We start from the raw sequence: 27,080 nt of genomic DNA on the forward strand, positions 1-27,080 counted from the left end.
CGTAGAAAGACTCCTAAACTTTGATGGACATGATTTTTTTTTTTTATTGTCTTTTTTGAGAACTCAAGATATACATTGTAAATATATAGCGAGTGAGACGTGACAGGCCAGAATGCCAGAAAAAAAAATAAAAATAAAAAACGTCCAGTTTGTGCTAGGGCAGGAACGTGGGGGCCAAACTTGAAGAAATTCAGAAACAAATGACGCTATCAGTGAGGAACGAACAGCATGTGCGTGACTTCCAGAAGTTTTTTTCTAGTTCATTATCCTCACTAGACTACAATTCAGTCACGTTTTAGTTAATGCTAGTCGTGTTTTTTCCCCCCCGCTTTACGAAAACATTTCTACGACAACCAGATTTTTCAGATATCCGGACGGAGGGCGAAAACGTGACGGCCGACGAAAAAAGCGAGCGTCGGCGCGGAGGAAAACGTCCCTCGCCGACAACGAGTTCAAATCGGCATTTGTCGCTCATCACTCGACATTAGATGTCCCATTCATTTTGAGTGGGCGGGACTAATAAACAAAGGTCCAGAAAAGGTGACAAACGCCAATCGACCCACCTCGGTCAGGGCGACGTTCCTACTAAAACAGAGTGGAAATTTGCTCATTTCCAAACAGAGCTCAGCTTTTCTTTGAACGTCTCATCACGAGCTAAAAAACGGGCAGCGATTTGATGGACGGACTCCCATCGACGACGCCGGGCGTCTAATCCTATTTGACCGCGCGTAAACCCTTTCGGTCAAAACGGATGGGATGTCTCAACGGCGGTCAATGGCGGCCAAATAGCCGACAAGGAAAATGTCAAACAGAAATTTCCCCCCTGACAAGTTTTTGGTAGTGCATAAAGAAAGAACGGACAACATTTCTAGAACACTCATTTTGATAACCTTCCTAAAGCAGCTTTTTCTGTTTACGTAGGTTCTCTTTGCCCGGCGGACGAGTCCATCTCGATCCGAACGGACGGCCGTCAATGAGTTCTGACTCGGTTGTTTTCCTCTTCTCCCTTCCAAAACGCTTTTATTTCCGGGGCGAAGAGCGAGCCAAAACGTTTCATTTAGCGGTCGGCCTCTACGGGCCCGTCCGCCGCTCCGAGGCCGCTCGGCGTCACGCGGATCCGGCCGTGGTTACCAGTTCATCATGGAGCTTCTGTTGAGGGTCATGAAGAAGACTTGGCTGCTGCCTCCGGAACGCACCGACGCAAAGAACACCTGGCGGGGAGCGGCGCGTCAAGGTTCGGATTCGGAAGAGCTAAAGACGGAAACGCTCACCTTGTCGTTCCTCTCAGATAGGAACTTCAAGCGCTGAGCTCGCTTGTGCATGAAGACGCCGTCCAGGTGTCCCGTCTCCACCGAGCGGATCTCGATGGCTTTCTCGCCCCAGCCCATGATTTGATTGGAGTGGATGTAGGCTAACGTGACATACAAAATTCAGGGTGTCATATTACTTTCAAATGTCTACTCCCTTTCCGTTTATTTCAATATTAAAAAATATTTGATTCATTTAGTCCAGTACTTCTCAAATAGTGGGCGATGCTGGAGGTGGCGCATGTGACCTTGGGGAAGATACTTTTTCACCATACTAGAATAAAGTGTAGTTGCACATCTACTCAGTGGGTGGCAGTGCCGCTCTTATTTTCAGCGTGTACGCAATATTTTTGAACCAAACAAGAGCACACAGCAAAAAGCACTCCAGATATGAAAAGCTAAGACAAGGAAATAGGACGAAGCGTATGTAGCATTTGGCTTTTGGCTTTGACTTTTAGTACAGTGGGAGACGAGGAAAGACCAGTCAGTTTAAAATGTTGGTAAAAATGTTCGCAGCGGACAGCAAAATGTATCGAGTGTATTTCTACATTATGGATGTGTTTTTTTTTTACATTGTTTTACACTTTGTTATAAGTTGATCTATATTACTTTTTCTTTTATATAAAAAAAACAATTCTATGCAGAGGTGTACTTATAATGATTACAATTTTATATACAAATGATACTACAGTATATTTACAGTGGCAGCAGACAGTTGGGGGGGTTTGGAATGTTTACGTGTTCTTGGGGGGGGCATTACAGAAAATAATTGAGAATCACTGATAGTCAAATATCGACTTCATTTCAACATTGATTTTACTAAAAATTATTTTGATAGTTTTTTGTCCATCTCTGAAAATCGAAATACATTTTGCAATATTAAGATTTGAATGATTTGATTGTGTATTTGTTGATTTGACCACTCATGCGCCTCCATTTGTAGTGGGAGGGCTGCACGAGCACGCCGCCAACGCATCTACTAGTGACGGAAAGATTTTTTTTGAATGGCTGACGATTGGACGTCTATATAAGAGCGTACCGACAGAGGTGGGCATCTCGCCCCACTGCAGCACCACATCTTTGGTGATGCGTCCGTACGTGTTGACGTAGACGCCCTCGTCCTCGTAGCACAGCAGCATCTCCATGCCGTCCGTCTTGGGCAGAACCACGATGGCGTGCGGCGTCACTTGACCTTGAATCTGATGGCCCAAAATGGAAAAACTCCAGTCAATCGACTTACCGAGCGAGCGAGCGACGGACGGAGGAACTCACGTGCGAAGGGATGTAGATGTCGTACGGGTTTCCCGAGTCGACGTCTACCACGTGGAAACCGGCGTTAGAGCCGTAGATGACCTTTAACCTCTGGCCCTCCTCCACGGTCAGGTCCACCAGCAGGGGGCGGTGTTGCAGCTCTGTGAAAGACTGACAAATATACTCTAACTCAGAGGCTGCCATCGTCAGCGACGGACCACCGATCCATTCTGAAGGAGATGGTATCTGTTCTCGTCGGCACCGTCTATGTTTGCATTGCTCTAACACACCCAATATAAAATAAATAGCACTTATACCATATTTTAAGGAAAACAAGCAGAGAATAGGGAATAGAGATACATGACTCCTTCTTATGACTGAGCAAGATTGACGTTGACATCTACAAGCCCACGTCTGCACGACCAACTCTCGCAATCAGTTCTCCCGGACAGTCCAGAACAAATGGCGGGACGTCCTGTCCCAACACAAGGAAGAGCGGAGAACGCCCGATATCCAACTGATCGGACTCCAAGAGCCCCTTTGACGCTGAGGTGGCAAAAGCCACAGCCCTCATTGCCCTGACAACAGCAACTCCCAAATCCTCCAGTCCAATCCACAAACAGACAATAATCCTAAACAATGCCCAAACACACCTTTCTCCTGCCCACGACCCTCCCCGCGAGAGCCTTCAAAAGACTGAACGTTTAACTAAGCGTTGCCATTTTTTTCTCAGGAACCTTTTGTTGACTTGTGATATGGTGACCTTGGATTCTCGCCTGGGTTCCTCTGTGCTGTATGGTTGCTGATGACTCAGAATAAATTGTCAATTTGTGTTTCGAAGCCTTTTTCCAGCTTTCAAAATGAAGTCAGTACAAGGGATTAAGGTGAATGTGCGGAGTTTGGCCTTTTGACCGGATTGTCGGGATCCCACCGGCCTGGGTTGTTGGAGCTGCGCCAGAGCAGGTCCGGCGGTTGGGCTGGCGCGATACCTTCAGTTCGAACCGAGAACGGCACGGACACGTGAGCCGACGTTCCTCCCGCTTTAAAATATTTGGATGTCTACTGTCATCAATGGCAGGCAACGACTTCACCGCGGTTCACTCCCTTCTCAATTGTATCACAATTCATCATCACAGTTTTATGGGCTCATTTTTCAATGGCAGCAAATAGTCATTATTCTCTCACCTTATTTTTTGTTTTTGATAAATAAACAAAAAAGGGCAAAAGAAAATATTCTAATTTATTCATTCTTAAAAAATGAACCTTGTCTTATTCATCTATTTTGTCATCTTTATGAAGTATAATTTGGTTCTTCCTGCCTTGGACGGGGGCGAACGTGTTTCACCTCCTCTCCTGCGCACTGCCATCTTTGTCAGTCTACTTTGTCAGCTTTTTTTGTATTTTTACTCTGTGGACCAGCTGCTGCGGACTCTCAAGTTGAAATATGGATTTGATGAGTTGGTCCCTCAGCACTATTGACATGATTTTTTTCAACAAAACACGGCTCTCTGGGAGAACCGTCCTGCCCGGAGGGGACCTTTGCGGCGGGCTACGTGCGGGATTCATGGAACCACTGGCAGCCTTCCTGTCTCACAGTTCTATCTGTGGAAGACTTCAAGCAGGGCCGGCCCAGGCCATTTGGGGGCCCTAAGCAAAAGAATGCAAAGGGGCCCATATTTTTGGCCCACCATTTCGTCAGTGTACCGTGAAACCCATACATGCAATCCAACCCATACTGTACGTCCATATTTTGTATGTTAATCAGATTTATTTGCACTGCATACTTCAAACTTCTCACGCCAAATGATTGTCAGTACTTACAGTAGATAGCGTCAAACCTTTTTCTAAAAGAGGAAAGAAAGAAGTTAAGGAAGAACTTTTTTTTTTTTAAGCTTGAAATCAAGTCTCAAAACTCACAAAAGTCAAATAAAGCCAACTGTAGGAAACAAAATAGAATACATTAACAATTGCCAGATTGGGGGCCCCCTAGTGGCCCTAAGCAGCTGCATAGTCTGCGTATAGGCTGGGCCGGCCCTGCTTCAAGGATATTTGGCTGATTGGCATGATGGTCGCGGAGGTCCTCCTATTTGGCTTGGGAGGTGTCCTACTGTACCGGAGAGTTTCCAAGACGGCAGCTTTCAAGGAAATTGGCTAATTGACCACTGATTTAACGGGGCTATTCAAGGCTTCGGAGGACCGGCCCGGATTGGTACATTAATCCACGCTTCCACGGCTCAATCCAGGGAGGGATAGAGATGTATGGAGAACATTGCGTTCCAACTGGTGGAATTTGAGGGACAAACTGCGATTGTTGGGAGAGACTTGCGGGAACTGAGGTTTGCCTTTCGCCTTGGTGTGCGCATCTGACTGAGGACTACCGTATTTTTTTGGGACATTCTAAATTCCCATTCGGCTTAATTTCTGCTTAAAATCCCCCTACCTGACCCCCCGCCTCCTCGTCCTGGGCGAGCCACGCAGATGGTACTTATCTGACGTCCTTGATTTCTCCTCCCAAGACCGGTCGAAACGTTCTGTGACTCCTATTTTGTCAGCATGCACACACAAATACTGATATATACACACACATTCCTACCTCCCCCCCAAATCCACTTTGGTCCTTTCAAAGTATCACTGCCCCTCCTACCAGACATGACTGGGAAGTTCCTTATTGTCGAATAAAAAATTCCTGCACGTGACCTGTGTGTCGTGTCATATCCCTGCTATGTTTTATGATATATGCGTGTTCACGGTAATCTGCCTGCAACTGCTCTATCATTTCTGAAAAAGGGATACTGTAGATAGCTGGCGGCGCGCTTCACCGGCAGCGGCCTGATGCTCACTTATCGAACGTAATTTCGTTGTCATGTCTGCGTCAATAACTATTAAAACTCTGTATTCCTGTATAAAAAAAAAAAGGGAAAATATTATTTTGCGTTGTTCAAAATGGATGGGAAGTCGATGACAGCTAAAGAGTAAATAGCCATTGCTCATTTTTATCCTCTTTCATCAACGAAAAGGACAAACTTATTTATCATTTTCAATCCAAAAGAAATATTGAATATTGTCCCATTCATTTTTCGATCTTTATGTATTTTATATGAATTTTTTTTTTTTTACTTTTTTTTTTTTAATCATTAAAATTGATAAAAAGTGTAGAAGCGTCAAGTCGTCATCCTTTGGGAGAGATAATTGAGGCACAAAACACAGACGTACCTTGAAGGCCATGAACTTATGGTAAGGCTTGGGAGCCCAGGCGTAGATCTCCACCGCGTTCTTCAAGGCGATCACCAAGAACTTGATCCTTTCATATTTGACTGCGGTCAGAGACCAGAGGTCAACGTCGGAGCCCCGAACCGGTCAGTCTGTCGGTCGACGCCACGCGAGCTCCGTACCGACTTTGTAGTGGACGCATCCCTCCAGGTCCCCCACAGTGATCCAGCCCTGCTTCTTCTCCACCTCGGGGTCGTTGTGGAGGATTCTATTCCTCAACCAGGACAGGTAGTAGACCCGCAGCTTGTTCTTCTTGCCTGAAAGGTAGAAATGCCACTTTTCTCACGGGACGTCGCACTCGTCGGGGGCACCCACCTGAGATGGTGACCAGCACGTTGAGACCTTCCAGGACGTCCATCTGCTGGAAGCGTCGTCGGTTGATCAGGTTGTAAACTTTGCCCTGCCCGCTGCGGTCCAGCAACATCAGGCCGTTCTCCGTTCCCACCAGGAGGTTGACCCCTGCGCGAGCGGGAAAACATGTCAAATTCCCTCCGTCCGACGGCGACGGGACGGGACAATCCTCACCCCAGAGCGCGGCGCACAGGATCTCCGAGTTGAAGCGCTTCTTGTACTTGCGGATCTCGGGCGTGTCGCTGTGCGGTCGGATGTTGGTGGGGTTGACGTTGACCACCGAGATCTTGCGGGCTTCGTTCAGCCGCGCCTGCTCCTGCTTCAGCAGCTCGTCGGCGAACAGCGCTACCAGACCGCCACGCCGCCCGTCATTTTTGGGAGTTTCTCCTCCGATAAATTGGTCGTTTCGGCGAACGTCGCCCACCTGAAGCGGAGATGTTGTCATCGTCGTCAGTCGGGGACGTCCCGTACACCCGCGGGTCCACGAACGGCGTGAAGGAGGCCTTGGTGCCGCCGCCGCCCGTCCCGTACTGCGGACACGCAAAAAAGAGGCTCTTTTAGCCGCTCAAAATCTCAGACTGGACGGCGGAGCTCCGGGACGTCCGCGCAGGAACTTTGAGGTCGGCATCCCTACTGCTAAAGGGATTTGCAATATTAAAAGAAGAATCCTTTGTCAAAAATAAAGGTACACCTTTACTTGCAAAGTTGTGTTGCTATTAGAGGCCTATGAAAGTCAATGAAGAAATCATTCCTTTTAGAAATAAATATTTTCAATTCAAGTCAAATATTGCAAGTGAAAGGAATAGTATCTTTCTCGTATTTACTAATCGACTGTTTGTATACCTCTAACACACCCAATATAAAATAAATAGCATTTATATCATGGTTTAAGGAAAACAAGAAGAAAATATTTGACATAGGGCATAAAGAGATGCATGGCGCCTTCTTATCACGGAAGCCCAATGCGTGCGTCATGCAACAAACTGAGCAAGATACACACTGACGAAGCAAGTCTACAAGCCCACGTCTACACTACCAACTCCCGCAATCAGTTTTCCCGGACAGTCCAGAACAAATGGCGGGACGTCCTGTCCCAAAACAAGGAACACCGGAGAACGCCCGATATCCAACTGATAACACGATTGACAAGACTCCAAGACCCCCTTTGACGCTGAGGCGGGTGAAATTTCCCACTGCGGTTGCCCCAGTAACGGTGACTCAGCAACCGTGATGCACGAACTAAACAGCCCAAACTGCAATAGAAGATGATCCTAAACACACCCTTCTTCCTGCCCACGGCCCGCCCCGTGAGAGCCTTAAAAAAGACTGAATATTTAACCAATCGATCCTAGGAGTGGATCTCTCCTGACTATGGTTCTCCCCAAGGTTTCTCATTTTTCCCAAAGGGTTTTTGGAGTTTTTCCTTGCCGACATGGAGGGTCTTAAGATGGGGGATGCCCAGGACTTGAACTTTATCTAATTCATCTACTGTTTCTGACTGTGTATCATATTGACTCTGCAAAGCCATTTGAGACAACCTTGTTGTGATATAGGGCTATACAAATAAAAATTGAATTGAATTGAATTGAATATGGTGACCTTGGAACGAGTCTGCCTCCTCGCCTGAGTCTGTTTCTGTTTCACCTTGCCGTTTGATCGCTGTCGGCCTGAATAAATGGTCAACTTGTGCTTTGAAGCCTTTTTCCAGCTTTCAAAATGGAGTCAGTACAAGGGGTTAAGACTAAGGTGAACGCGCGGAGTTTGGCCTTTTGGCCGGGTTGTTGTAGCTGCGCCAGCTTGGGTCCGGTGGTTAGGCCTGCTAAAAGGTCAGATTCCTTCACGATTCCCAAACGAGTGAATTTGTTGAAATAGGTAATTCAAACTAAAAGAGATAATAATTTTTTGGGGGGACATTAAAATTCTTCCATTGTGAAAAAAACGTCTCTCATCATTGGAATAAAGGATGTCAGATTATAGGAATACCCGTAGATGTTTCATATATGACGGTTATGTCTGCAGGCGTAGTCTGCGGCCTAAGTACCTGGCGGCCATTTTGCATCAGAGCGCTTTCTACTGTAGCAGACACATGAAAAGTCCAATGTTTTTGGCCCAGACCCCTGCAGCCAGGCTCGCGTGTCCGCCTAGAGCCCGCTATCCTCGGCTCGGGCTCGAGCCGTCACCCGCGTCACCCATCCGGTTCTCGCGTGTCCGCCCGAGGCCCGCTATTTTCCTGTCGCTCGCCCTCTCTCAGGTCCTCGCCAGGCCGCCGAGAGTGCGCCATTTTCGGCCTGGGCTCGCGCAGTCACGCCTGCCCGGAATTGTTATATTTTTAAAAATATAAAAGGAACTTTTGCCGCTCCATGCGAGCACGCCGCGACCTCGGCCGGACGCCTCCATACTCACAATGACGACCAATACGTGACCCCCCCATCGGACTGTGGTTTTGGCTTAGGGCGCATGTCATGCAGATCTTTTAATATGGGGATAACCCCAAAACATGAGCAAAAAGTTAATCATCCAGCACCAAAAAACATGGAACGGTGAGGTCGGTCAGGAGAGGAATCGAGCGCGGGTTCACGTTTGTTTCCAGAGCGGAGCTGGATTAACACAACGCACCAGGATCGCTTCAAATTACTTGCGTGGCGACAATGAGAGGGGAGGCGCCTCGCCGCACCAAATCGGGGGGATTGGAGGCGTCGGCAAGAAAGTGTCGACGCGCTTCTGGAAAAAACACATAAACGGGGCCCGACCGGCACGCTCACCTCGCGCATCATCAGGGTGCCGTCTCCAGAGTTGTCGTCGTGCGAGTCGTCGCGTTCGCCCGTCACACCCGGCGACTCCCGCGCCCCTCGCCCGGCAGCCGGCCTGAAAGACGAGCGGGCGGCGTCTCCATTTTGTTCGGCCGAGCCGAAGCGAGGAGGACTCACATGATGCGCGGGACGTCGCTGACGGCCACGGTTCCGTCGTTGGCGCCGCCCTCCCCGTCTCCCTCCTCGTCCTCGCTGCTGTGCGACTCCTCGCTGGACGAAGAGTAGTCGGTGACCTTGACGGGCGGACGGCTGCTTTCTTCGCCCTGACGCAATTCTCGGAGTTCTTTGGCCAACGCTGTCAGGTCCTGATGGGGACGCAAACGCTCGAATCATATTTTTGGGGCGAACAGGGTTCATTGGCGCCACTGATGGCGATAGACGGCCGATCCCTTTGAACCGGGAGGTCGTACACCGCCCTGCGGTTCAAATGGATCGGACGTCCATCGCCGTCAACGGGCAATAAAATACGATCTTTCGCCGACACCTTTTGCCTTCAACGGCGGCCGATGAGTTAAAAAAAACAAAAACAAAGGAAAAGTACATAAGGTGCGGTACTCTTTTCTGAGGGGTGAGGCGTGGTGGGGCGGGGCGTGCTGCATGCTGGAAATCAAGGGTCAAAGGTCAAGGAACTTTTCTAATGTGGAGGTCAGGGCAGTGATAATAGCCAAACAGACCTCAGGAAGTGGGACAGTCTGTTACGGCAATACTTCATTTTGACAGCCACGTTGGATGTGGCAAGAAAAAAAATGAATCTTTTAACCGGTTAATAAACGTTTTTTCCCCCCAATAATAAAAGGTCAGAGGTCCCCACTTTGGACAGCTATTCAAAAGTTGACTCTTAAGACCTTTGGGCCTTTATAAATGTATTCATTTTAAATGACAAAAAAGTGATTACAAAATATTAACAATTACCATTATATTTAAATATGTTTAAAGTATTCATCCTTTGAGTATTTTTTTTTTTCTATAATTATAAAAGTCAAAATGGATTGGGCGTCTAGCGTCGTCAATGAGTGCCAAATAAGGGTTCAAAAAAATCATTATATTAGATAGTAATATCTTAAAAGCTAGGGCTAGGTTTTCTGAATGAAGTTGAGTCATGGTCTCATTGCCACATCCAACATGGCGTCAAGATTGACAGTCCAGCACCTGAGGTGAGGCCAACCGGGCGTGTGTGTCTTTAAAAGCGACAGGGAGAAAGTGCAGGGTTGCATTGGACAAACCTGAGTATCTAAAAAAAAAAAAAAAAAAAAAAAAAACATGTGCTGACACATTTCAGGTGTTGCGGGAGGGGCTCAAACTTTGCCCCCGGGCGGGGCTAAGGGCCGCATTCTTAACCTCTCAACTGGCCCTTGGCTAACATGCCAATGCGCTCGCACCACTGACCTCGTCCAGAGCTTTCTTATAGCTCTGATGGAAGCGACGACAGATGGAGAAAAGAGAAGAAGAGCGTGAAACGTCGGCGCCGCGTCCGTCCGCTTTCGCGCCAACTCACCGCGGGCCGGCCGGGCCTAGACGGGTCCCTGCCGTCGTCTTTGGGCTCGTCGGACGTCGGCGCCGAGCTTTCGGGGTTCCCGGCCGCGTTGGCTGAACGCAAATAAATCGATAAAAATGCCACGGTTCCGACCGGTCGGACGCGTCAATGGTCGGCACCTCGCTCGTTGGAGCCCCCCTGCGAGCTGGGGGTACTGGAGCTGGAGGAGCTGCCGCTGCTCGTCCTCTTCAGAGGCGCGTCGGAGGAAACGTCCATCCTCCGCAGGTCGGGGTTGCTGCGGCGACACCGGCGCATATCAAACGGATGGCATTTTGCCAGCGTGAACGCGTGAGAACGGAGCGGACCTGGCCCGGATCAGGTGCGCTCCGGAACGGGGACCCAGGAGGCCGGGACCGTTTCCCGGGGAGTTCTTCCTAACCAAAGCGGGCGAGATGGACGTGGTCCTCTGCGGGACCTGGGTGGGAACAACAACAGTCAACGGTAAGTGCAGGCAAGGAATTCAGTAGGTTTCAGTGCCATATACGGCGGTAGACGTCCAATCCGTTTGAAGCTTATATATTTGATTTTTTTGTTTTGTTTTGTATTCCATTGCCATTTTCCTGAAAATAAAACTCATTTATTTCTCTTTTTTCTGTTTTAAATGGATGATGCAAAACAGTATCCATCATAAAGCGCATTTATCTGTTTATTTTATTTGAATAACCAATAGCAGCACCTTGAAACAAAAGGTATTTATGAGTTTTTGTTTTTTTAGAGCAAAATTTGGGCAAATTGGTTCATTAGTTAGTAGGTAAATGGATGTTGAAATATTTCATGTTTAGTGACACCAGAAGTCACCCAAAATGAACAGAAAGTGACCCAAAAGCAACAAGACCAAGAGAGCAAAGCCTTATCTAGTGTTTAACCCATTCATGCACGCAGCAACAAATTATTCATGACAATGACGGGAAGTAGGCTTGCCACTGGTCCCTTGAAATAAAGAACGATCCGTATTTGGGAATTAAAATTTGCGTTCCGTATTCAACCAATACAGAATTGATATGAATAGATCCATTTCTATGCATTTTAGGAGTTTTGGCGATCTCCCTTTTTTTTCTCGGCTGTACAGCTTTGGGCGCGAGGGGGAGCGTCCCGTATTTCTATTAGATAATCTATTTGATCTATTCTATAAGACTAGAACCTAACGAGACGAATGCCAGTTTTCGTCAGACGAGACAAAAATGCGACACCGTGTCTGGTTTCTATGTTCACAATGTGTGACATTTTCATATTGTGCTTCAGCTTGCATCGTAGCAGTGTTTGGGTCACGTGAGATGTGCTGCGCCTCACTCTCCTCGCCGGAAGTTAGCATTGTATCCATCTTGCTTGTTTCGGAACGCGGTAAGATTTGTTTTCTTATCTTGGTCTAAGAAAGAATATGCAATGTCGCTTTCTCCTTTAAAGGTCTGTGCTGAGTGATCATCAGACGCTAAATGTAACTCCTAGCATTCGTGTTAGTATTAGCTCCTGAATGGCGAGCGTCCTTTTAAAACACTACCCCTTTTCAAGCAGAACCACTTGGTTTTTTCTGCTTAGTAAATCTAGGAGATGTTAAATGCTCCGACATTTTTTTTTTTTTTTTTTTTACATACAGTTTATGGCTTCTTGGTAGGTTTAATTGAAAATGATGTGCCGAGTGTATTATCATCACAAAGTTGGCGTTGTCCATGTAGATGCTACAATATGTGTTCATCTGTCTATGTTCATGAAATCTTTTGCATTTTACAGACAAAAACATTTTGAGTAACTGTCGACTACAACTAGATGAAATTCATATAAGATTTGGTGGACTAAAACTAGGCAAAGACATTTTGAAATGACTAAAGACTAATAAGTGTTTTGGTCCAAAATGCTAAACTAAAAAAGACCACTGCATCCACAAATGACTGAATGACTCCAGCGCGAATGATGTTTTTATTCCCCGTGCATTCTTCGGCTAGCGCGACTTCTACTACACTGCGACTTACAGTATAGGCTGAAAAATGCTACCATATTCTTCCCTACTTTTAATATTCACGCACTATATTTTTGATCCCTCTTTTTTACAATTGATATGACTCGCGTTCTGTCATGATTGTGGATAACGACATGAACGACGATGATTCGACCATAGACTTCAGAATGATATTGTCGGGACACATTCCCCAGACATGCGCTACGCCTTCAAGTAGGGGGCCGTCCCACACTCCGCTTCAGTCGGTGGCAGTTATTCTCAAACACATGCAGCGATCCAAAAACCGGACTTAGGTTAAAAAAGTATGAAAGCTGTACCGCATACAAACAGGAAGGATCGTCTTAGGAGTAATTTGTTCGAGGATTCAAGGTCATTATTATAGTTTTCGTACCCTGCGTGCATTTTGAAACGTTGTGAAAAAAAAAATCAATGGTAGAAGATAACCGTTACGGCATTGGCGTCATAATTATAATATTTACGTAAATATGATAATATTTACGGAAAATAAATGCTAACTGCCCGTTTTTTTGCTTTTAACTGAAGGAGTACCTTTTCTTGTATTTACTGATCGACTGTTTGTATTTGTCTAACACACCCAATATATATATATATATATTTTTTAAATAGCACTTATAACATAGTTTAAGGAAAACAAGCAGAATATAGGGCATAAAAGGTACATGACGCCTTCTTATCACGGAAGCCCAACGTGTGCGTCATGCAACTGACTGAGCAAGATTGACACTGACAAGCCCACGTCTGTATCACCAACTCTCGTAATCAGTTCTCCCAGACAATCCGGAACATATGGCGGGACGCCCTGTCCCAACACAAGGAACACCAGAGAACGCCCGATATCCAACTGATAACACAACTATCAAGACTCTAATAGCCCCTTTGACGCTGAGGTGACAAAATCTACAACTCTCGTTGCCCTGACAACAGTAACTTCCGAATCCTCCTGTCCAAACCACAAACAGACAATAATCCCAAACACCCCCTTCTTCCTACCCAGAGCCCACCCCGCGAGAGCCTTCAAAAGACTGAAAACTAAGTGTTGTCATTTTTTCTCGGGACCTTTTGTCGACGTGTGATAGGGTGACCTTGCCTCCCCGCCTGAGTCTGTTTCTGTTTCGCCTTGCTGTTTGATCGCTGTCGACCTGAATAAATTGTCAACTTGTTTTTGGTGAGCCTTCTTTAAACCTTTCAAAATGGAGTCATTACAAAGGGTTAAGACTAAGGTGAACGCGCTGAGTTTGGGCTTTTGTCCGCGATGTCGTTGTCCCGCCGGCCCGGGTCGTTGGAGCTGCGCCGACGCGGGTCCGGCAGGCTGGCTAGAAGGCAAGATTCCTTCCTAACCAAGAATCGAGACTGTTTTACATTCATATCTATAAAGAATTTGTTTATTTAAGCATTTATTCACAAGAATTTTGGCCAAAAAAAGCTCTGTTTACATCAGGCGGCTGCTAGCTACTTTTATTAACAGACTAGCACTGTGCTTCGACATATTTACGTAAAATAAATGCTAACTGCCCGGTTCTTTGCTCTTTTAGCAAAGAATCAAGACCGTTTTACGTCCATATCTATAAAGAATTGAGGGATTTACGCATTTATTCACATGAATTTTCAACATAAAAAGCTTTTGTCTGTGTTTCCACTCAGTCAGCTTTGACGGAGATAGGCAGCCAATTAGTCGGCCCTGCGTCCCGTCAATATATTATGAAGTCTATGATGCTATGTTGTATAATTGAATGTTTGGATGAGTGTTTTGAAATGGAACGAACAAATGAAAGACGGGAAGACATGCGGGACGGAGACCTTGGGGGGCACGTCGTCGTCCTGCCGCAGCCAGGAGCTGCGGTCCAGCTTGTCGAGGGGGGGCGCCAGACGCGCCAGAGGCAGGGGAGGAGGAGGGGTGTCGGAGGTGGGGTCCGAGTTCTGCCGGGGCACGGGGGGGCGCGAGGGCGACGGGGCGGACACCCCGTGCGGGTCGTACAGCGACTGAGAGCCCGACAGGCCCGGGCTCTTCACCTGCACCAGGTGCGCCATCTGCGCCCGCCCGCCCGCCCCAGACCAAGGAAAGAAGGAAGGAAATGGGAAAAGACCAAGTGGGAGAAAAGGGAAGCGGATGCGTCGGTGATCAAGGAGAGAGAAGAACATGCATCACAGGCAACCTTCACATTTGGCCGATGTATAGACAAATCAATTTGTCGGGTGGTTTTTCCCTTTCTCGCCCAAAAATCTGTCACGCGCTAACGCTCATCCGGCGAATCCCCGTGATAGATGAAAGGAAGTTTTCAGCGCGAGACGCACCTGCGGTTCCACGGCCCGGTGCGTGGGCGGCGTGCGGGCCTGCTGGATGGCGCCGCTGCTGAAGGACTCCGAGCGGGGGGGCAGCGACGGGTCCGAGATCCGGTTGGACGCTTTGTGCTGTAACGGGAGAGAACGTCGTCAGCGGAACGTCGGACGCGACTCGGTCACCCTTAGGCAGCGGTTAATGATCATGTCGGTCCGCCGTGGACGGCCGTCGCCGCCGGCCCTTTGCGGTCCGAACGGATCGGCCGTCGATGGCGGCCATCCACTTCGCTCTTCATAGGGCACGTGACTATTTGTACTCCTTAACATCATTCATTATGATTACGTCATTATTTGTAAATGTCGGTCAAAATTTAATATAGTCCAAGATGCCATTCCTGGATTATTTGCACGGGGGCGCTTTGCTCCCGCAAGTCACTTCTGGTTGATTTTGGGGCATTTATGGTAGACTTTCAGAAAATGTCTTTTTGGCTCACTTTCGGTTGGTTTTAGGGCATTTTCAGGTCACTTCCTCTATTTTTGTGTTTTGTTGTTGTTGTCACTTTCTGTCGCTTTTGGTGCATTTTGGGGTCACTTCTTGTTGATTTTGGAGCTTTTCCATGAGAATTACGGTTCATTTTTGAAATTCATAGTATTGAAATGAGAGCCCTATAAAGGGTGAATGTGCCTGTGCGTGCAAGTGAGCGAATCCGCAGGGAGCGTCTGATTTTAGCTGCCGTCGGCCTACATGCGGCGACCGGTCGCCACTAAAGAGAGTCGGTCTTTGTAGCGCATACAGAGCAAGAAAGTGGAAAGAAGCCTGCGGGAGAACGAGTAGCCTTTAGTTAGTAGAGTTAGCGGATGCGCCAGAGAGGGGAAAGCGCCGTCACGCCACGCCACCTGCTCAGAGCGTTAGCGGGTTAGCGAGGTCCCGCCGCTGACTGACCCGCCGGCCGGGACTGCGGCCTCGAGGGTCGACCCCGGGCGGGGCGCAGGTAATCCGGATGCGCGGCTGCAGACGGAGCGGGTCCCGGGAGGGGCTGACGTGGGCGGGGTAGGAGGGCGGGCGGCGCCGAGCCGGCTTATAGCCGGGCAGTAAGAGGAGGGGGTCCAGGTGAGGGTCTCGAGCGTGCCTAAAGGAGTGGTACTTCTTGAGGGGGATGCGAGGGGAGTTGCTCTGGGCACGACGCATCACCTGCAGGTGGGGGGGCAGCATTTACATCAACACACGTCTACTTGGGCTGGGCCAAAATGACATACATCCCGAAAGAATTAAATGTATTATTTGGTTTTCTTTCATTTAAAAAATATATATTCAAATTATAAATATGAAAGATGAGGGGGAGGAGTTTAAACAATTTGAAAAAATATACTATATTTTTCCGAAAAATGACGCTCTCTTTTCAAAACTTGCCCATACATAGAAAAGCTACCGTTTCAGGGATTTCTCCCCATACGGATCAGTTTTATTTGACCAAAGCAGAGTCATAGACTTCATTAATATTGACGTGACACTCCGTCATTCTTCGCGTCACGCCTAATCGGAGGGGGCCGAGCCGCCGCGCTTCATTTAGGAATAGTCAGCCGAAGATGGCACACGCTCTTTCCAGGCCATATTTAAGCTTAGATTTTTGAAAGAACTACCAAAGCTGCACCGCATACAAACAGGAAGGATTGTCTCAGGAGCCATTTGTTCAAGGATTCAAGGTAAATATGATATTTTTCATACCATGCATGCATTTTGAAACGTTGTGAAAAAAAAATCAATGGGAGAATGGGAACCGCTACGGCATTGGTGTCATTCTTTGACAAATATATGTAAATAGAAGCGTAACTGCCCATTTTTTTTGCTCTTTTAACAAAGAATTGAGACAGTTTTACGTCCATATCTACAAAGAATTCAGTGATTGAAGCATTTATTCACATGACTTTTCGCCAGAAAATGGTGTTGTATAGCGCTTTGACACCTTTCAAGGTGCTCAAAGTGCTTTACACTACATTGCCATCTACCTACTGGTGACACAGCACCAGGAGCAATGTGGGGTTCAGTATCTTACTCAAGGATACTCAGGGCAGAGAAACAAACCCACGACCTCTGGGTTGGGGGACAACTACTCTACCACTGAGCCACGCCATCCCCAAAACAGAAAAGCTATTTACGCCAGGCGGCCGCTAGCCTCATTCGCTAGCAGAGTAGCAGTGTACTTGGACAATATACGTAAAATAAACGCTAATTGCACGGTTTCTTTGCTTTTAACCCAGAATCAAGACTGTTTTTTGTCCATATCGATGAAAAACCCGGGAATTTAAGCGTTAATTCACAAGAATTTTCGCCAGAAAAGCTCTGTTTACGTTAGGGGCCGCTAGCCTCATTCGCTAACAGGATATAGTGTATAATGATTATAAAGGGCTATTCTATTCTATAATAGGTTGTGATTGTATATAGAATTTATTGATCATTTATTTACATATTATTTATGATTGATTCTGCATGTTTTCCTCTGGTATTAAGTTTCTGATGTTAAATTGAGCGATATATCAGCTGTTGAAAACTTGCAGTAAATTAAAAAAAAAAAAAGTTGCTATTTTGGTCAAAGACTTATATGATATGTTAAATATTGCTATTGATCCTGAAAATATAGATGATTATCTCTGCATTTGGTGGTTTTTGGGCATCTAGTGTAAAATCTGAGACTTTTATAGCCATTTTAAGATGTGTTATACTTATATAAAAAAACAATTCATCGGGATTTTATAAGGGAACGACTTTGAATTGTTTGATGCCGCTGCTCATGGAGACTCATATATAGCTAAGGTAGGTCCCTGTCTTGGTTTTAGGTAGGTAGCAGCTTTGGTTTTGAAAATAGGCCCTCCTACGAATCGGTCCCGTTTCCCGTGTCATGTCAATAGGTTATGAAATCTATGGACCAGCAAATATATTGACTCATTATGGAGCATTTCTAAAGCATTTAAATGTTTTTTGTTTTGTTTTTTACACACACGAATTATCCTCATTGTCTGCCATCGACTTGGCTCAATTTCTAGTCCATTTGAAGCGTGGGGCTGGCCCACTCTCACTCCCTCCATCCCACCTCAAATGGATTGGACATCTACTAGTGATACAGTAAAATTTCAATTCTGTACTTTGTTGTACTTTTGTCAAATGAACAGAAATGGCCCAGCCCGAGTACACACACACACAAAACCAATATGCACACACATCATCAAGTAACATCACATCAACTAAACAAACATCGAGAGCTCGATGTGACCGACGGCCATCTTTACGCAAAATATACTGGAAAAAATCCAAGGCCGACCTGTAAAAGCACGGAAACGAGGCGCCGCGGATACATGAAAGTTCGGCCGCCGCCCGTACCTCCTTGGCCCAGGCGGGCTTGTCGTTGAGGGCGCCGGGCGCCTGGTCCTTGTAGTGGTACAGTTGCTTCTTGTCCTGCGGAGGGCGCTGCTGCGGCTGCTGGGGATCCTGCTGCTGCTGTTGCTGCAGCGACACCAGGTACGCTCGCTCCTGCTGCAGCTGCCTCTGCAGGCGCTCCGCCTGACGCTGCTCCTCGATTTGCTTCCGCTTGTACTCCTGGACGCAAAATCGCGAGACATTCCGTCACATCTTTTTGGACGTCGTTACCGTAAACGGCAATGAAATGTGCGCGGAAGCTAATGGGACTTCCCGCAAATCGGGAGTGCGGTACCATGTCGTGCCACAACATGCCCGGTGGCGGCACTGAGCTCAAGGAGAAGAAATAGAGAAGGCGCTCAGCTCGTCAAAGTGGTCGTTCCCATAGATATCGCGTATATGGAACCGGATGTGTCACAGTTTGATATGGGCGATATCTACGGTCATTACCGCAAAGCAGAGTGGGGGAAAAAAACGTACCGATAGGTCTGTGCTAATTTCTCTTAGCTTGCAATTGGATTTTCACATGATATGTTAGCATGAAGCTGGTAGAGTTTGGGATGTCAGACCCGCGAATGACAACTGAAAGACGTTTATCGCCCCCGCTTGGCTATGTTACTGTACCAGCAGCAAGGCCTGTTCCTGCAGTAGCTGCTGCTGCAGGATCTCCAGCTGCCTCTGTTCCTCCTCCAGTTGTCTACGGATGTACTCCTAACCAAGCGTCGAGGAAAAGAAGAAGAAGAAGAAAAAAAGGGTGGAGCGTTAGCAAGCGAAAGGCCAAGCTAGCGTGTTAGCGTCAGATCTCCCAAAGGCAGAAAGACAGGAAAAGGAGCTTTTTGGTGTGTCGGTTTTGGTTTTCAAGACTAGATTGAATGAGGTTTTCATTTGTCATCACTTTAAAAGCGTGAAAATTTCCAGCGGTACCTGCTCCCTCTCGGCGTGCCGCCTCTCCTCCTCTCGGCGAATCTGTTCCATCTCCTCGTACCGCCTCCTCTGCTCTCGCTCCTGCTGCTTGCGCATTTCGCGCTCGCGACGTTGTTGCTAAGGTGGGGAAAAATGGTGAGGGCGCGCGTTCAAAGCCATTCGGGGTGAAACGCGCACCTCCTCCAGGCGTCGGCGCTGCTCCTTCTGCTCCTCGATGCGCTTCTGCCGCTCGGCCAGCAGTTGGCGCTTATGCTCCTCGTTCTGCTGCTGCTCCAACTGCTGCCGGCGAATCAGCTCCGAGCGCTCCTTATTGGCCAGCTGCAAGCGCAGGAAGTCCCGCCTCAGCGTCGACTCGCCCGGGATGTTGATGATGGAGCTGTGGGAGGAGGGGGCGGGGTTAGAGACGGGCGGGGCGGGGTCCGGGCCGCCCGTACCTGGGCTCCCCGACGTCCCGCTCTTCGTCTTCCTCTTCGCTGCCGCTGTACTCGTACTCGGTCTCATCTGGGGGTCAAAGGTCACGTGTTGGAGGGATACTTTTTTTTTCAAGTGACCACGGCGGTCACATCACCTCTCTCCCCGCGGCGCTTCTTGGTGCGGTCGATGTGGTCTTTGAGCTGGATGCGCACCTGCCGCTCGTTGGGCAGCTCGCGGATGAAGGGGTGCTTGAGCAGCTGCTCCGTGCTCGGCCGCTGCCCGTGACTCTTCACCAGGCAGCTCTCGATGAACGACTGGAACTTCTTGGACCTTGGACAACCGGCCACGTTTGAAATTGAACAAAAATCTCACGTAATGTTTAACTCATTCACCGCCATTGACTGCAATTAGATGGCAGGCAATGAGCTTGTTTTTGGTTCACGTTTTGTTGATTTTGCGGCATTTCCGGGTCCCTACCATTTGATTTCAAATCACTTTCTGTTGGTTTGGGGGCATTTACAGGTCATTTTCTTTTTGGGGCAATTTGTTGGGGGGGGGGAGGGGGGGTCCTAAATAATGACCATCAATGGAGAAACACTCAAACAGTTCATACAAAAAAAAAAAAGTTTTTTTTTTTTTTTTTAATCTGTGTTGTATCGACACAGTATTTTTGAGCGGATTAAAAATTGGAGGACTGCGACGATGGTATTCTGCAGATTGGAGAAGTTGCGTCACATGACTCACCACTTCTTTGACTTGAGTCTGGGGGCGGGATTTCGGGGAATGAGGAAGAGCGCTCTCATGGGATGCATGTCGCACAAAGCTGAGACGATCCAACCATAAGAAAAAAGGAGAATAAACAATTAGTATTTAGTGGGGGGGCGGCCAACCTATCCGAAGCGAGCGACTTACGCGGCGCTCCCTCGGCCATCTCGATGGCCGTGATACCCAGCGACCACAAATCGCTCTGCGGGAACAGACAAAACAAGCAGCTTCACTTTTCTTAACGTCCCGGCTGGCCTGCCGGCGTGCTAGCTTCACAGCGCGTACTTGTTAGATGCTAAAAATATCCTGGCCGGCCGGCGTTCTTGCGCTTTTCCCTCTCATTCACTGCTTCCGTACCGAATAAAGGTTTTTTTTTTCTTACCTTAAAGTCATAGGTAGCGTCCGGGTTCTCGTCACAGGCGATGACCTCCGGCGCCATCCAGTAAGGAGTCCCGATGAAGGTGTTCCGTCGGCCCACCGTGCGATCCAGCTGAGCGCTGACGCCAAAGTCCACTGAAACGCCACAAGCCGGGATGGTCGATGGGCGGTTAGGCATTAGGCCGGTTGGGGATTAGGCCGTCGCCTCACCTAGCTTGACTTCGGCGTTCTCGGTCAGGAGCACGTTTTGACCTTTGATGTCGCGGTGGATGACCTTGTGCTGGTGAAGGTGAGTGAGACCCTGCGGGACAGGACCAAACGCTTTAACCATCCGTCCGCCCGCTTCCACGGGCGAGCGACTCACCCTCAGGATCTCCCTGCACACGTAGGCGATCCACTCCTCTTTCAGGGAATTGCCTTTGGTGTTCTTGATGAGATCCGTCACCGAGCCGGCGCCGCAGAACTCCATCACCAGCTAACAAACAGAAAAATAGTCAGCACGAAACACACGTCACCTCCACTTTGCGGAGACCGACTCAAATTGCCGCCAAGGTACATTCGGGGATTATTCCGATTCTTAAACGCATCTTTGCTGACGCGCCTCAAGGAAACCGTCAGCTAACACAGGGTCGTGCAACAGTAGGGCCCGGGGCCAGTTCCGCCCCGCCGCATCATTTTGTGCAGTCTGCGAACACGTGCGTCGACTTTTTTTTGTACTATATACTTCATAATAATTGACGGGCCTTTAACTTGGGGGCCACCCTAAAGTCCGCTTCAGTTTTTCGCAGTCGCTCGCAGAGTCAACACATGCAGTGATCCAACGGCGGATTTAAGTTGAAAAAGTACAAAAGCTGTACCGCATACAAGCAGGAGGGATTGTGTCAGGAGTGATTTGTTCAAGGATTCAAGGTAAATATTATATTTTTCGTACCATGCATGCATTTTGAAACGTGAAAAAAAAATCCGTGGGAGAAATTTGCCGCTATGGCATTGGCATCATAGTTCGCAATATTTATCTACTGTAAAATAAATGCTAACTGCACATTTTTTTGCTTTTAACCCAGAATCGAGACTGTTTTACGTCCACACCTATAAAGAAATCAAGGATTTACGAGAATTTTCACTGGACAAGCTCCGTTTACATATGGCGGCCATCACATATTTACGTAAAATAAAAGCTACCTGCAGGTTTTTTTTTTTTTTGCTTTTAACAAAGAATTGAGACTTTTACGTCCATATCTATAAAGAACTCACTGGAAAAAGCCATTGTGGCAGCCCCCTTATCACAACAAAGAGCTAAGAGACTAGCATCATTCTTTGACATAGTTATGTAAGAGAAATGCTAACTGCACTTTTTTTTTTTTTGGACCAAGAATCGAGACCGTTTTACATCCATATCTATAAAGAATTTCGAGATTTAAGCTTTTATTCTGTTTACATAATGTAAACCTTCTAGCTCTAGCTACATTCACTAACAGACTAGCATTGTACTCCGACATATTTACGTAAAATAAATGCTAACTGCAGTTTTTTTGCTTTTAACCAAGAATCGAGACTCTTTTACATCCATATCTCTAAAGAATGTAGGGATTTCAGCATTTATTCACAAGAATTTTCAACAAAAAAAGCTCTTTGTCTGCGATTCCACTCGGTCAGCTTTGACGACCTTGACAACAATGCAGGCCCTTTATTTATCGGCCCCGCACCCCGTCAATACATTATGAAGTCAATGTTTGTACTAACACAAAGTGTTAAATTTTTTTAACAAAATACTTTTTAAAAAATCTCATTAAATGCAAAAGTGATGAGAATTTTCCTACAATTTTGTTCATCCAAACTTTTAATAAAAAATTAAAAAATGGGTGAATAAATATAAAAAAAGAATATTCTGGGGTTTTTTTTTAACAACAAAAAAAGACAATACCGTTTCCCCTTTGTTTTATGAGGGAAATAAAAATAGGGTGCGGAAGGTTATTTAGGGTCTGAAACTAAAGGGTGCAAACAATTTTGAGATCAACAATATCTCTAAACAGTTGATTGGCCATAAAAATAAATGATTCATTTGCTAATCCATGAATACATTTATGGTGACGGCCCTGTACTTTAGTTTAGCGGCCGTCGACGGCGCGAGCGGAATATTTCGGCCCTCCGAAGGAAAGCGTACGCACCCACAGATGGTCGTCCATGCCGGGAGGATTCTTTTTGATGAAGGCGCCGTAGTAGGTGGCGATGTTCCTGTGGTGGCTGTACTTCTTCAGCATGTTGATCTCCGCTTTAATCTCCTCCTCCTCATCCTGACGTGCACGCACGCACGCACGCACGCACACACACACACACATTACTCGGCGTGAAAGTGACTTTGTGTACAGTTGCGCTCAAATGTGGCAGATTTATTGCAGATTTGCGATTGTGTGAGCGTGTGTGTCTTTGACGTACTCCCGTGACATCCATGACCTTGATGGCCGCCAGCTGGCCGGTCTTGACATGGCGACCCTGATGCACAAACACAAAGAAGTTGGAACCCCCAAACCGATAGATTTGGTCAGTACTAGCATGAAAAACCTCACAAAAATGTCGTACAGTAACGGTCGTAATGCCGATGTCATTTGTGCGTATTTGGAATTTGAGTCGAACGCGTTCTGTTCCACAATCGGCAAAACATGGAAACAACTGGATCGCTTGCCATCTCGCGCAAGAGCATGAAATTCTTCTTCTGGCAGTATAGAGGAGATAGACTGACTGTAGATTACTTTTGCCCATTCAGGCAGCAAAATTCAAGACGTATCGACACTGAAATGTTGTATCCGGTGAAGGGAATAGTACCTTTTGTCATATTTACTGTTTGACTCTAACAAACCCATTATAAAATAAATAGCATTTATATCACAGTTTAAGGAAAACAAGCAGAATATATTTGACATAGGGCATAAGAGATACATGACGCCTTCTGACCACGGAAGCCGACCACGTGTTATGCAGCTGACTGGGCGGGATTGTTGCTGACTACCAGATGATAGGCAAGACATCTACAAGCCAGCCTCTGCACCAAATCCCACAATCAGCTCGTCCAGACAGTCCAGAAAAAATGGCGGGACGTCCTGTACTACCACAACACCCGATAACAAAAACAACTAAGTTGATAGCTCGGTGCCTTTCAGACGGTGAGGTGCGCCAACCTCCCATCTCAGTTGCCTCATTAATCATGGTGTTATACTTGTATAGCGCTTTTCCACCTTTCAAGGCACTCCACACAACATCGCCATCTACCTACCTACCTACCTACCTCGGACATTCCAGAGCAAATGGCGGGACGCCGTGTCCCAACACAAGGAACATCGGAAAATGCCCGATATCTAACTGATAACACGACTGATAAGAGCCCCGTTGACGCTGAGGTGGCAAAATCCACAACCCTCGTTAGCCCGACAACAGTAACTCCCCAATCCTCCTGTCCAATCCACAAACAGACAATAATCCTAAACAACGCCCAAGCACACCCTTCTTCTGCCTACAGCACGCCCAGCGATAGCCTTCAAAAAGACTAAATGTTTAACCAATTGTTGTCATTTTTCTCTGGAACCTTTTGTCGACTTGTGAGATGGTGACCTTGGAACGAGTCTGCCTCCTCGCCTGAGTCTGTTTCTGTTTCGCCTTGCCATTTGATTGCTGTCGACCTGAATAAATTGTCAACTTTTTCCAGCTTTCAAAATGGAGTCAGTACAAGGTGTTAAGACTAAGGTGAACGCGAGGAGTTTGGCCTTTTGGCCGGGTTGTCGGATTTTCGCCGGGCATACGATGAGACATTCAAAGAAAAGCACGTGATAATAGCTTTGGAACGGAGCATATTGTGACTTGATTTCAGGCACATTGTTGTCTTTTATGGGTTTTTCGGTGGGTGGGGTCGGCCAAATTTGCCCCTAAAGGTCCAAATCAACGGGACGTCCTGTGATTTTGCATTCAATGGTTACGTATATTGGGTCAATTGCTCTTCATTTAGGGAGAATTGGAGAACGTGTTTATTTTTTGGGCTCAAAAATATTGACTGAAAGAATTCATTGAAAAATAACATGGAATTTTGGGGTTCATACCTAAGCAGTATGGAAAATGGGATCTATTTAAGTAACGATATGGAGTTGAAACGGTTAGTATGGCGTCAGCGGTATTCGGTAGGCCACATCGAACGTGACCACGGGTTGACAGTGCGACACCGAGGCGGCGGCAGGCAATAAAAGTCAAGCCAGAGGATGAGATAGAATCTCTGTTTGCTTATCTCTCTTCCTGCAACACGGACGCCCGCAGGCAGCGCAATCGCTCCCGCGATAGTCACTTTACGCGTGTGCGCTAAAAGTCTCACACGCGTGCTGGTAGGGAGAGAAAAGGCGGAGCCGTCACCTGGAGAACAACGGCACCGGTGAGGTGCTGTGTCGGGGCAGGCCCGGCATTCCTCGCGCCTTCATCCGAACCGCTTCGCGAGCGGTTTCGCGCAAGATTTGAGATTCTTGCGAGAAACAACACCAGCAAAAAAGGTGCATCGCTGCAAGCACGGCCACTGCAAAATGTGTAGATGAACATAAAAAAAAAAAATATATATATATATACAATCTTGATGACATGGAAGTTGCTTCCCCTTGTCGTGGTCTACAAGAATCTTTTGATGCAGGGGCGGAATGTTCAAGTCTCTAGAACTCGCTCAGTTCCAACCTTCTTGTTCATGTACACTCAAGTACTGGTTTCTGACACATTTCAAAGGTCTTGCTCTGGTGTCGATTGCCTAAAAGAATCGGCCTCGGTCTCGAGTTTTAATCTCGTCGATTCTCAGTCTTAGTCTCGTTCCGTTCAGTCAGTCTCGGTCATTCCCGATTCGGATGTTTTAGTCTCTAGGGCAACATAATGTCCGGATCACCTCTTGCAGAACAGCTAGACAACCGGAACCTTGCAAAAAAAATGTGTTTACAACCTTACGGCAAACTGCCAGAACTTTTTTTTAATCTAAAGTAGAAGATCTAAACAATGTGGATGACCCTATTAATAGCTTTTTTGGTTGGCACCTTTGGAACATTTGGCCCCCTTAAGAACCTTCATTACACCTGAAGAAACTCGAACCCTACCGCAGATTGCAATCGGAACCGGCAAAGGACCTAAAAATTGTCTGCTGACTCAGATGCAAAACCTGGTCTCACCTTGTAAACTTGGCCGTAGGTTCCGTTACCGACCAGTTCTACCAGCTCAAAGATTCCCGCCGGGTCCTGCAAATGTCAACACTTCTTCAAAATACATTCCAATTCATTTGGAGCGCTACTGACGCGGGGACAGACGTCCAATTCGTTTGAACCGTGGGAACGACCGCTGCCGATCCGTCCCGGTCCAAATGGATTGGACGTCTATCGCCGTCCGTGCGGTGAGGTAGCATAAACGCGCATGCAGCTGGCCTAGCAAAAGACGCACAAAGGGAAATGAGGAATGGGCAAAAAGCAGGAAGTGAGTGAGTGCGTGCGTGTCATCTGTGACCTAATTTCTCCTCACTGATGGAGACGTTGGAGGCCCTTATTTCGCGCGCGCGTGCGCGCACGCGCACTTGAGTCAGTCGCACCCTCCTTTTCTTCACGTCCAGACTCGCCGCCGCGTGTTGTGCAATTGCAATCATCAAGAGAAAAGGAGAGCCACGAGCACGCGCGAGAAGGTGCCGTTCTCTCACGCGCTCGCCCACACATTCCTCAGCTAGAGGAACGCGCGTGCGCGTGGCTGACGGGCTGCTGTGACCACAACATCGCGAAATGGCGGAAACTGACTGGTGCGCGCGCGCGCACGCACGTCGGGATTCACACCGAGCGAGCGAGCGCGTGCTCGTGCGGCCAAGCGAAGCGTTTCGAGGTGTGAACGCGCGCACGCGCTCGGCCTGAATCGGCGAGAAATCTGTCACGCGCACGATAGCTGCAGCACCGGGCACAGGGGAGAGAAAGGATGGATAGATGGAAAAAGGGTTCAAGACAGGACAGGTGCTGGGCATCACGCACGCAGCAGGCAGGCAGGCACGCGGACCTACCCTGAGAGCAGACAGGTCGATCTCGTCCAGACTCCTCGCGGGGGAGTCGCTCGCCATGGCGGCGGAATCCGCCGCCGCCGTTCAAGATGGAAGGAAGCGTCCTCACGTCCTCTACTCCTCCCTTCCCTTCCCTTCCCTTCCCTTCCTTCTCCTCCTCTTCCGCTCGGGCGGGCGACGTCAGGAAGAAGAAGACGCAACGACGAGCTGGCTTCAGGTACTGCTACATGCCTCCACCTGCACGGACGCGCGCCTTCCTCGCACAGCGCGTCATTCGCCGGCCGCGCGCGCGTTTCCCGGGAGTGGCCGGACGCTCACGTCACGCGGACACGCCCACCGTGACGCCACAACCCAAATCACCGCTCGTTTGGA

At 47.7% G+C, this 27,080-nt stretch overlaps 1 protein-coding gene across 1 annotated transcript; it reads right to left on the bottom strand.

Annotated features, from left to right (window-relative positions):
• Positions 1-112: 112 nt before the first annotated feature.
• On the bottom strand, positions 113-26,996 carry LOC130908529 (mitogen-activated protein kinase kinase kinase kinase 4). The gene is made up of 33 exons (XM_057824044.1): positions 26,712-26,996; positions 25,849-25,914; positions 23,105-23,161; positions 22,837-22,962; positions 21,033-21,143; positions 20,879-20,969; positions 20,673-20,803; positions 20,438-20,492; positions 20,270-20,348; positions 19,680-19,855; positions 19,546-19,612; positions 19,289-19,487; positions 19,112-19,228; positions 18,812-18,898; positions 18,152-18,367; positions 15,719-15,967; positions 14,791-14,907; positions 14,296-14,526; positions 10,829-10,938; positions 10,643-10,758; positions 10,485-10,576; positions 10,376-10,399; positions 9,107-9,294; positions 8,942-9,044; positions 6,604-6,709; positions 6,354-6,524; positions 6,144-6,287; positions 5,951-6,085; positions 5,772-5,872; positions 2,580-2,729; positions 2,347-2,506; positions 1,272-1,411; positions 113-1,211 (listed from the first exon to the last, which is right to left on the bottom strand). The coding sequence occupies exons 1-33, from the start codon at positions 26,766-26,768 to the stop codon at positions 1,128-1,130; spliced, it is 4,056 nt and encodes a 1,351-aa protein (XP_057680027.1). The 5' UTR covers positions 26,769-26,996; the 3' UTR covers positions 113-1,127.
• Positions 26,997-27,080: the final 84 nt, after the last annotated feature.

This window comes from Corythoichthys intestinalis, chromosome 20 (assembly GCF_030265065.1).
Source record: "Corythoichthys intestinalis isolate RoL2023-P3 chromosome 20, ASM3026506v1, whole genome shotgun sequence".
NCBI classification, from domain to species: Eukaryota; Metazoa; Chordata; class Actinopteri; order Syngnathiformes; family Syngnathidae; genus Corythoichthys; species Corythoichthys intestinalis.

Coding starts and splice junctions, on each gene's coding strand:
- LOC130908529 (XM_057824044.1), bottom strand. CDS start 26,768: ATGGCGAGCGACTCCCCCGCGAGGAGTCTGGACGAGATCGACCTGTCT. Junction 14,527..14,790: donor ACCGGGCCGTGGAACCGCAG/GTGCGTCTCGCG, acceptor GGGCGGGCGCAG/ATGGCGCACCTGGTGCAGGT. Junction 10,759..10,828: donor GCGCACCTGATCCGGGCCAG/GTCCGCTCCGTT, acceptor GTGTCGCCGCAG/CAACCCCGACCTGCGGAGGA.